At 40.2% G+C, this 11604-nt stretch overlaps 1 protein-coding gene across 1 annotated transcript in view; it reads right to left on the reverse strand.

Moving 5' to 3' along the window:
* Positions 1–1170: 1170 nt before the first annotated feature.
* LOC102411166 (alpha-fetoprotein-like) overlaps positions 1171–11604 on the reverse strand; it is a 36695-nt gene continuing 26261 nt past the window's right edge. The window contains 4 exon segments of the mRNA XM_025289912.3: positions 1171–2282; positions 8788–9014; positions 10309–10333; positions 10335–10445. Coding sequence (XP_025145697.3) covers positions 2120–2282; positions 8788–9014; positions 10309–10333; positions 10335–10445 — 526 coding nt within the window. The 3' untranslated portion in view covers positions 1171–2119.

Here is an 11604-nt window from a genome sequence, read left to right on the forward strand (position 1 = left end):
GTTGCAAATCTTATCCTTGGCATTTGTTTATCTCATAACTGATTGCAAGTTTTTACTTTTTGACCACCTTCTTCCCCATACAAAGATATTACAATATTATTAACTATAATATATATATATATTATATAAGATATATAATATAACTACAATAGTCATTATTATTACTGTTGTTACTCAGATAGCAATGTGTTTTCTAAATACAAAAAGTAAAAGGGCTTTAAAATGAAAAAATGGACATTTGTGACTGTTTTCATTTTGTGTATCAGCTAGTCTGGCAGTCAGCAAAGTTCTTATTGTGAACAGCCAGATATTGGGAACTCTGTAGTTCATTCAGTCTGTCACAACTACTCAATTTTACAACTATTCAATTCTGCTGTTTTAAGCAACCGCAGACAACATGGAAATAAATGGGCAGGGCTGTGTGCCCACATAACTTTATTTACATAAACAGGGAGTGAAGCTAAGTTAGCCAGAGGGCGGTAGTTTGACTACCTTTTTGACAAGGCCATGAAAGTGAAAGTGAAAGGCTCTCAGTGGTGTCCAGCTCTTTGTGACCCCATGGACTATACAGTTCATGGAATTCTCCAGGCCAGAATACTGGAGTGGGTAGCCTTTCCCTTCTCCAGGAGATCTTCCCAATCCAGGAATCAAACCCAGATCTTCCACATTGCATGTGGATTTTTTACCAGCTGAGTCACAGATTATGTCTATTGTTCAGCCACTAAGTGGTGTCTGACTCTTTGGGACGCCATGGCCTGCAGCACACCCGGCTTCCCTGCCCTTCACTATCTCCTGGAATTTGCTCGAATTCATGTCCATTGAATCAGTGATGCTGTCTAACCATCTCATCCTCTGCCTCCCTCTTCTCCTTTTGCCTTCAATCTTTCCCAGCATCAAGGTCTTTTCCAGTGAGTCAGCTCTTTGCATAACGTGGCCAAAGTAAAGGAGCTTCAGCTTCAACATCAGTCCTTCCAATGAATATTCAGGATTGATTTCCTTTAGGATTGACTGGTTTGATCTCATGGCCGACCAAGGGACTCTCAAGAGTCTTCTCCCACCACAAATCAAAAGCACCAGTTCTTTGGCTTAGACTATAGATATGTGACTTTTAACATAAGTACATGTATAGTTTAGTTGAAAAAGTAGAAAAGAGCCAGCCAGATTCTTTACCAACTGAGCTATGAGGGAAGCCCAGAAAAGAGCCACTGAAGGTAATTAAGGCATTTGTGAAAATTGTTACCTGTGAAAATATTTCCCTAGGCCATTGCTAAACCCCAGCCTTAACTAGCCCCAACCTGTTTTGACTGTAAAGGCTGCTTTATTATATACATATATATTTAACCATATACTTGGATTCTTCTACTCAGACACTATAACCTACTATAACCAAATTTCTGTTTCTCACATCTTATCTGCAGGAGAATGGCCATCCCAGGTTCCCTCCATGAATTTACATGAATTTTCTGTACCTCAGAGTGATGGTAGGATCACTATGATATTCTTAGAAATTTAAGTCACACAACTTTACCATCTTATGAAAAGTCATTTGCTTGTTAACTGTATATAATTAGACTGATAACACAAAACAGTCACCTGGTAATCAGTTTAGTGGATATGCACAGAGACACTTTCTTCTGATCGTAGTTTCTCTTTCTATTCTTCAACCGCCTATTCTAATGATCTGCCACTGAGAAAATACAATCTTTTTCACCTGGTCTCCTAGTTAAGCCCCAAACTACCTTTAGTGACTCTTTCTGATTGTGCCTCCAGAAATTTCTAAAACAAAGCTACAGCTTGCCCAGACAGGCCTTTAAATTGTTACTTGTTTAAAATTTCTCTGTATTTCCACAGACACCTTTTCTCTACAATGACCAGAGTCTTGCTCATCTTTCTTCCCCCCACCCCCAATCTGAAATGTCTCAGTTCATCTAAGATCAATGACTTTCTGTTTATCTCTTTTCACGTCTAACACATCTAGTTTCTGCAAATGAACATAAATATTAGTGTATCTTCAACCAAAATACTTAGTTACACCAATCCACTGAGACTGTGATTTTCTCCCAGTCCATTCATGACTAGAACGAAGAATTTTTTTTAAACTTAATAACCCCTAAGAATGCTAAGAGAATAAACAAGGAAACAGGGATACCTCTTCTTGGAAACACGTTTCATTTTTCTCTGCTTGACAGCACGTCTCCACCAGGTGAGCAAAATCCACAGTAATTGATTGGAACTGCATCTCTGCTGCATACAGTTTCTGCTTCACAAGGTTGCTGAGGAGTCTGAATAAGAAATGAGTGGCAAAAAAAACAAGCACTCACTGAGTTCTAGAAGGCCAGCTTGCAAACCTGCCTTACTCATTGAAAGCTGCACACCACCCATGCTTTTGCATAGCTCTCACTCTCAAGTTTAAAGGATCTGAAAATGACCTGATGTTCTCACAATTTTCACAATGTCTATCTCCATCTTCATGTTTATTCGACATGTTTATTCAAGCACATCTCATCAATATACCTATTATAGTAAATTTAATTATCTTTATGTAATTATTACTAGGACAAATACTTTTTTCTATTTTTATTACAACGGGTAGAAAACAGGTTATACATTAGCTTTTCCTATAGTATTTTCTTGTGAACAACATTTATCCTAAAAAACTAACTTCCCAATAAATATTTCAAATATAACACACCTGGACGTTGAGGGCCCTTTATGTGTTATTAATTATAAAGCCAATACACTAATTTGAAACTTTAGTAGTTTGACAGTCAACTCAGATGTCTCTTACAGAATAGTTTCCCAACAACCATATAAATGTCAGTGATTCAATCACTTTGAATATTCAAAATTATAACCTGGTGTCTGTCTATTTAATAAAATATGTTGTCTTTTTTTTCCGATCAAGAAAGATTTAACTACAAAGAAAATAAGGTGTGAAGAGTAGGGAAAATGTACCTTAATCCAAATTTTATTGCTTACACTCCAAAAAACCTTTGCTTGGTCTTCATTTTCAAATTCAAATTGAAAACATCTAGTGGCCTTATTTGTGCTTGAATAGGTATAATAAAAAATATCTCAAAGCTTCAAGTAGCTATTTCTATGACATTCTAAACCAGGGATCCAACAAATATTAATATTTTAGGCTTTTTCTACCAAGAAGCAAAATTAAGGATATTATGTAAGTCTTCTATCACAAGACAGAGAACTCCAGCCCCGCCCCACCTCTAGGCTGGGCTGCCCTGGGTGGCTGGCAGACACAGTTTGTGCCAGTTGCCATCAGCTAGAGATGATGGTGAAGAAGGACCAGCCAGCAGAAGAGCAGGTGTGCACCGCATCAGTCTCACTATCCAGCCCAGTGAAAAGCCCTTTTTTTCTCCCTGAGGTCTCAGTGCAGCTGGCCCAAAGCAAGGTGACTCTGAGTCGCCTGACTCCTGGACTGAGATGCCACCAAGCCTTTGCTGCCTGACAGTCATCCACAGTGAAGTCTCCAACGTGTATGTGACACCAGAGCAGGAACTGGGCAAAGGGAGGGAAGCAGGAGTGAAGTTGGGGACAATGGAGAAGCCAAGGTGGCTCTCTACAGCTCCCAGGCTTGGCTTATCCAAGTGGTGCCCACAGGACCCACAAAAACAGCCCTGGCCAGATGGCCGTAGAACGCTGATCCCATCTAAACAATCAGACAGAAACTTAGCTTAACTGGATAGCCCTCTGAACATGCCTCTGATCTTCCCATTTCAGCTCCACCCTCTGCCACCTCCACCCTAGCCCCGCCTTGATAATGGACAAAGAGATAGTCCACATCTCCACAAAAGGTGGACCATCGGAAAGGCTGAAAAGAACAAGGAAACACAAGCCAAGTTTCTTTTCAGAAACTATTATTAATACAATATCAGGTGGGTTTGAGAAGCACGCAATCACTGTATCCTCTGAGCACCAGCAAAACACAGTCAAAGGACTAGGAGACTCTAATTAACTCCATGTTAACCCCTAATTCTAAGTCCCGGGAATCCAGAAAAAAAAATCAGAAAGGGGACAAAGACATATGTACAAAAATATTCATTGCCACAATTTATGACACTTAGAAATTAAAAACAATTTTCATGCCCAGCAACAGGGAATAAATTCATTATTGTACCCACGTGTTCTTGTTGTCATTTAGTCACTAAGTCATATCCAATTCTTTTGGGACCCCATGGACTGTAAGCCCACCAGGCTCCTCTGTCCATGGGATTTCCCAGCCAAGTACACTGGAGCGGGTTGCCATTTGCTTCCTCAGGGGATCTTCCCAATTCTGGGATCGAAGCTCACCTCTCTTGAATTGCAGGCAGATTCTTTTTTGCTGAGCCACCATTGTACCCACATACTGGAATATTAAAAAACCATTAAAATGGCTGTTGTGAAGACTAACGTGTACATTATATTTTTTAACTACATTAAACAAAACAATGAAACAGCCAACATCTTTTGAGTGTATTGATATTTGCTAGGTTTCAGACAATGTGCTGATAATTTATAAATGCTACCTAATGTACTGCCCTCTGTCTCCTCCTTAAAATAAGGCTCTGTGTCATCTCCACTTTGAATTTGTAGGAGTAGTTTCAACTCCTTGGGCATAGTATAGTTCTGGGCAAATATAACAAGCCCGTGCAGTGAGCTTCCCTCTCAGAAAGCACTTGAGGAGTGAGAACTACTTATGAGAACTTGTCCTGAGACAAGAAGTCAGGTTCACAGACTTCCGCTCATTAAGAAAGGCCTGGGCAGTAGAAGACAGGAGTAATTCAGCAGTTCCCCAGCTGCGCCTCCATTAGACTCGATTCTGAGTTATGTGGAATCAGGATAACACTTTGAAAGGGGGCTGTGTGAGTACTTTCACTAAAGTTCTGCACACCATTAAGACAGAAGCAGCACTGACACAACAGCGACTAAACAAGTACAGTCCTGGGGTCTGGGGAAGGTCTTATTTTTTCCCTGAACAACAAAACATAAAGCAGCTTTGTCATCCCCTTGAAAGGGATGCAGTCTGCTGCTGAACAGGAGACAGCAGTACCTGGAGGGCACGGCTGATCCCAGTGGCACAGGAGTGGTGTCAAGGAGAATTCAGGGAGTGAGGCGACAGGAGTTTCCTAAGCGCTCCCCTGTGGACTCAGAGATAATTGCTGGAACTGATGGCTCGGTATAAGCAGGTAGTAGCACGAGTGTGCAAAGCTTGCATTATTAAGCATTCAAACCATAGATGGAGGAACAGAGGGCATCCATGGGAGTGTGGACTTGTATATGGGTATGACATTCTATACTCCTACACTGTATATATATTTATTATGGGTATTTCTGCAGTGTTGGAATAAAAGTATTATGATTTTGTTCTCTTTTCTGTATTTTCTAAATTTTCTGCAGTGATTATGTATTACTTTAAAAATAAAATATATCAAAATTTTACAAAGAAATACAATAGTATAAGCATTTCGTTTCCTATCCAACTGTTCTGCACATATTTGATCTTTTGCTAAATTATTTTCTATTAAAGTATAGCTGATGTATGCACATATTCAAATTTCCCATTAGACCTAAACTTGATCCCACTTTAGAGGAAACACGGCCTTGTGTCTCTGTATCGTTCAAGTCTGTGCGGTTATGTACGATGCATAGTCAAAACAGTTGATACTATCTCTGAATATTAATTATCAGTTTTTAACACACTGATTATTCAAAGTGAGAAATATAGGCTGTTTTCCACTGGAATTTTGGTGAATTTTGTCTCAGAATATATTTCCCCACAGAACCAGTACTGCTCATGATGCTGAAATTCACTGACCAACCTACAAAAACTCAGGATAGCTTCAGTCCCAGGCTACAAAAACTAACCAGCACGCGTACCTACATAGTGAGACTACCCTATTTCCCAGCACCTACTGGGGCTTCTATGAATTCAGAGCTCCAAGTAGCCAAAGCCAGTACAGGAGGGGCAGAGGTTTTAACCGCAAGTTCATGCAAAATCTGGATTTCTCTTTCCTTCCAGTGTCATGAAAAGGGCACAAACTTTGCAGTCAAACTTACTTCGGCTCAAGCTAGGTCATCCACTCACTAGTGTTTCTGATGATGGGTAAGATACTCTGACCTCCCTGAGCCTCATCTACAAAAAGAGAATTTGAACGCCTATAGAATTTGCCTGCCAACGCAGGAGATGCGGGTTCAATACCCGGTCAGGGAAGATCCCTGGGAAAAGGAAATGGAATCCACTATAGTATTCTTGCCTGGGAAATCCCATGGACAGAGGAACCTGGCAGGCTACAGTCCATGGAGTCGCAGAGAGTCAGACATGACTTAGTGACTGAACAACAACAAACAGTACTTTGCAAGGTTTTTGTGAAGACCAAAAATTACTATATTAAAAGACTGAGTACAGTAACTGACATACTGAAGGCACTGAGTACATTAATGGCAAAAATAATATGAGTAATTATATTAATTATTTCATCAAATGATGGCAAAGATAATGAATAATTATAGTAATAGCACAACTTGCAACTGTCTGTTTCAAATTATTGGCTGTTTCCAACTGTTGTCTCCCTTCTTCTTGATTCCCACAATAAATGGTACATTGTCACAACCTCTTACCTATTTGCCCATTTACTCGTTCAGTAAATAATGGATGAGCATTTTTATAATTTCCCTGAGGATTTGAGCTGTAGATTTAACAATAATAGAGAAGACAGAGGAGGTAGGCAGCCTCCCTCATAGGTACCCTTCTTCTCTTTCCTCACAAGCTTTGGGGATTGCAGGTGTCTTCATAGCTTGGCTCCCCCCAACCCCTCAAGTCTCAATCCCCAGAATTTCTCTCCTCTCGCTCACCTATGCCTGAGACACCCTGAACTGTTGGGCTCTCGATCCTGCTGGGTGAACTGGCTTCTGCATGCACTTCCCCAGAGGCACCAGTAGAGGGACCACTGAGCTTCCAGAGCAGACAGAAGCGGCTTATCTAAACAAGGAGAAACACTCACTGATCTAGGATAGGTAAGTGGGGAAAAAGGCTCCCATTATGAGAACGCAAGTCTAGGAATGAGATTTAGAGCAGATGTATCAGCATCGTGTTACCTTTCCTTGACACTCCGAATATAAAAGCTGCCTTTTCCATAGCAGGGGACTCTGTGACATTTGGAAGCTAGACGCAAAACCTCCCGTAACTTGTCACTCACTCGTGATCTGCTTGCAGTGGATTTATCTCCTCTCCACTTCCACCCACCTCCACCTCCCCATCTCTCTACCTCTCAATCTGACTGCTATTTAAAAAGTCCGCTAATTCCTTTAGTTTTCAATTTTTCAATTTACCTTTTTAAATCCTAGATCCTATTTTTAATCCTCAATACCAAATTGTTTCTGGTTCTTCATTTCAGTGATATTGATCTTTTATTTTCATTACCTCTATCCATCCTTTATTTGAAGCACACTCTAATCTTAAGTTTTAACTATCTTATGTCTAACCCTTCTATCTTAGGTCTTAACCCTTCAACCCTGTATTTTTCTTCACTAAATTTTAAATTCTTTTCTCTTGAACCAGAATTCTCTTTCTATTTTCTCTATCTTATTGCATGACTTTATTTCTGCCTTCTCTTTATAATCACGCTGAATTTTGTCTTTTCCTTCCAGGAATCCCTTCGTTTTTTTTTCTTTTCATGTGTATGTGGACTTATGCTTTGACAATCAGCCATAACTATATAGGAGAGAGCCCCTACCACTTCCCAGGAAATGGAGGGCTTTGTCCAGCTTGGCTCTTATTTCCCAGTATGTATTTTCCCAGAATATTCTAAAAATCTCTACATTATCAGTCTCTATGTTATTGCTTTCTCCATACAGAACACCATGAGTTCACCAGAACAGGGATGCTTCCTAGAATTTCATACTTTTTATTATCTAGCCTTTACATGAAGAGTTTCAAGTTTTAAAAATTCTAACCAGCATTATAACCCTTTGAGGAGAACACACTAACAGCTACATGTTGGTTGTTAAGCATACGTGCTCTGAGCCAAATAGCCTGGGTACAAATTCCAGTTCAGCAACTTATTTACCTACTGCGTGATCTCATACCAGTTCTTCTTGCCTTCTTAGCCTCAATTCCCTCACAATTAAAATGGGGTAATAATATTATCTACCTCCTAAATCAGTGGTCAGGATTTGGTAAGATGACATACATAAAGGGTGCCTATTTGTACCAGAAAATTTCCTCAAGGGAAAGCAAACCTTGAACTCCAAAAGTAAAGTATTCTATGCTCACATTAGCTGGGGCTAAAGAAAGAATGGTTAACTAAGTGTTACAATGGTCATCGGATGCTTACTGAAAAGTTTTAAAGACTAGTTTGTGATCAGTTCACTTTGGGAGCTAAGAAAGGACTTCAAGGGTCAGTTGGTTTATGAATTTTAAATACTGTGATAAAACAGAACAAGTGACAACCTTGTGCTTGCTGACAACAAGAATTGTTTATTCTCAAGGCAACAAAAACTTGGCCTCACTTGGAAAGATGATATTCTTGGACTAATAATATTTAGACCCTGCAAGAGCAAGTCTTAGAATAAATAACTTAGTTAGAAGTAAGCTAGCACTTCTGTTGATCTTGAGGGAGAAAGAGCTATGAGGACGAGTCTCCTTTCTCCTGAGGACAAGATGCATATGAGGAGAGTGGGAAGGGAGGGTGGGCACTAAAGGGGAACCTGTCCCACTGTCAGGAGGTGGAGTGATTTCAATTAATTGTGTATTTGTCATTGCTGTTGCTGTGTGTACAAAAAGATCCTTACTTTTGCTTTTCAGTTTGTAATTCCTCCTCTTGAGCTTTGCACAAGTCCTCTTTAAGGTTGATGACTTGGTCACAGGATAAAGGTGGAGAAATGTAAGTTCCATCGACTTGCAGGTCATCAAAGCAAGGCTTTCTGAAGGCGTACGAGTCATCACAGCAGTGACCCACAGCAGCTCTGATGGGCTCCGCCTCGTGCCTTCTGCATAAAGCTCCAAGAATTAACTTTGCCTTCCCCAGAAAAGAATTAAAATAAGAGCCATAAGTTTTGTGGTCATTAGGATTATTTTTTTTATCCATAGAAAACTATTCTCAAATTCTAGTTTTTGCTAAACTCAGCCTGAATTTTATCATCTGGGAAAGAGCAGGAGTGTCAGGTGAAGCCTAGTTCTCCACCATGACCTCCACCTTCCTATTATCCTCAAGGTGAGTTCCCTTGGACCCCATCTCTCACATTCCTTCCCAGCCCAGTTTACAGACAAGTGTTGGCTTGAGGCAGGAGTTCTTTATGCTGCATCAAGTTTAAATCAAGCCTCTGGTCAACACAACTGCTAATTTGATCCAGATATAAGACTGATGATTGGATTTCTTACTTAAAATGCTCAAATCCAATGTGTTTCTATGTTTTATAACTGGACATTGGTAACCACCATCAAACTTGGTATATGGAAAATCCTGTATAAACATTTGTTGAATTATTGGAAAAAATGAATAAATGAATGGTGAAAGGAATCCCTGACTCTTCTTTCAGTTACCTCTTTAATTTTCTTGTCTCCTTCTAGAACAGTCACCTTGCCTTGCTCCCCTTGTGGTGTCTGATACTTACTCTAATGCTGACTGCAAACCTGCTCTATGCCCCTCTGAGTATGACCACACAAATGCCCTGTCACTTATGTATGTGGGGATGAAGTGGCTGAAACCATGGAGCATCAGCATTCAATTTACAAGTTTATACATTTTCACAGTAACCAAAGAGATCACTTAAAAGAAAGGTTTTAGGAATATAAACCACAAGTTCATGATTGTTAATAAAAATTTAAAATAAAAGGAAGACAGAGCTGGATAATAAAAATTTTAAATCTGCAACCAAAACAATTATATTTTATCAGAAAAAAATACTCACACATCTGATGCTGGAAGTGTGTATGATAATTGTGTGAGAGTAAAGGAGATACACAGAGGAAAACTGGCTGTTTTTTACTACATTTTTGATTAGGGTGAGTTAGTCTGAAATCAGCAAAATCACTTTTGTTGACTTGAAAATCCAAGGAATAGATCTTGAGATATGATCCAGGCAAAGGTCTGATGAATCTGACACTCCCAGTTTTTGCAAAGTGACGGTCTTACCCCTGCTGTCAATCAAAGACAATTGACATGAACCAACCAGAAAGAAATTCTCCCAAGGACAGAATTCTCAGGGTCCAGTGACAACTCACAGATGTGTCCACTGACATGAGATTGATGCTGGGGCCTGGAGTTCAGAACTTCCCACGATAGGCAAACATGCAGCCAAGGGTGTGCTTACTGAGTCCTCCATGCAGACAAACGTGCTCTTGATTCAGTGGGCAGCACTTGGCGGCAGCAGCTGCCATGTTCTTCGTGAGTGCAATCAACTCCTGAGCAGACAGTTGTGGGGCTTTCTTCGTATAAAGGACTATGAGCCTGAAAGAATAATGTCTTCTTATTCCTGGCAATGACTCTGTGCCTCAAATGAAGCTTTCTACAAAGTGTCTGTCATCATCTGATATTTGTCTCTGATGTGGGATGAGCAAGTTATTAAACTGGGCATAAGTCTTTTCTTTTAGTTCCTATTTCAGTGGTCCAGTGGCTTCTTCAGTAGACTCAGAACTCTCTTTCCACATCACACATTGCTCCACTCTGATCCAGTTTTTTCTACATAGGATCAAGGATTGTATGATAGCTAATGTGGATGACTGTAAAATCAGACTCGGAGTAAACAGCTTCCGAAATAAATATATGCACAGGTCTTTAAGGCATGTATTGGTTGTCTGTGACATGTAGGAACAGAAGCTACAGCAGCAATCAGGAAACATTTCCTGCTCTCATGGGCTCACACCCTAGTTGGGGAGATAAAAGAGTACACTCGGTGTGATGAGAGGAACACAGAATGCTATAGGTATGCATGGAATGGCATTTAATTCCATCCCAGGGAGGTCAGGTAGGCCTCCCAGAGGAAATGACATGGGAGCTGAGAGCCTGACAATAACTAAAAATGACCCATGTGAAGGGGAGTAAATGACCCATGTAAGAGTGGAGCATTTAGAAAGTGACTGAGTGAGATTTTGTTTTTCTTAACTGGGGGGATTGGAAATTGAAAAGAGGGGAAAGAAGAAAGCTTAACTCTAGAAGCAGCTTTATGGTGCTTTTAAGATCATTACGGTTGCTATATAAAGAATTAATTGGAAGTGGCAAGCGGCAGAGTGAGGGAAGGAAAAGCCATGCCAGTAATTCAAGTGAGAGAGGGTGGTGGCCTGAACTAGGAGACTGGTGGGGGATGAGGAATTCAGGGAAAGATTTGAATGAGAAAGACTACAAAACTGGACTTGAGATCAACAGAATATCAGAATCATTTATTGCATTTATGTTATGATGGAGTTAGGGAAAGAATGTAGCTGCTTCTTAAAGTATGACCCCTGGATTGGCAGTATCAGTATCCTTGGGTACTTGTTAGAAATATTAATATGTATTCTCGTGCACCATCCCAGATTTACTGACTCAGAAACTCTAGAGGAGAGCTGTGTTTCAACAAATCCTCCAGGTAGTTTTGATGCACTCTAAAGTTTGAGAGCCATGGGTCTAA

Source organism: Bubalus bubalis, chromosome 7 (genome assembly GCF_019923935.1).
Source record: "Bubalus bubalis isolate 160015118507 breed Murrah chromosome 7, NDDB_SH_1, whole genome shotgun sequence".
Classification (NCBI taxonomy): Eukaryota; Metazoa; Chordata; class Mammalia; order Artiodactyla; family Bovidae; genus Bubalus; species Bubalus bubalis.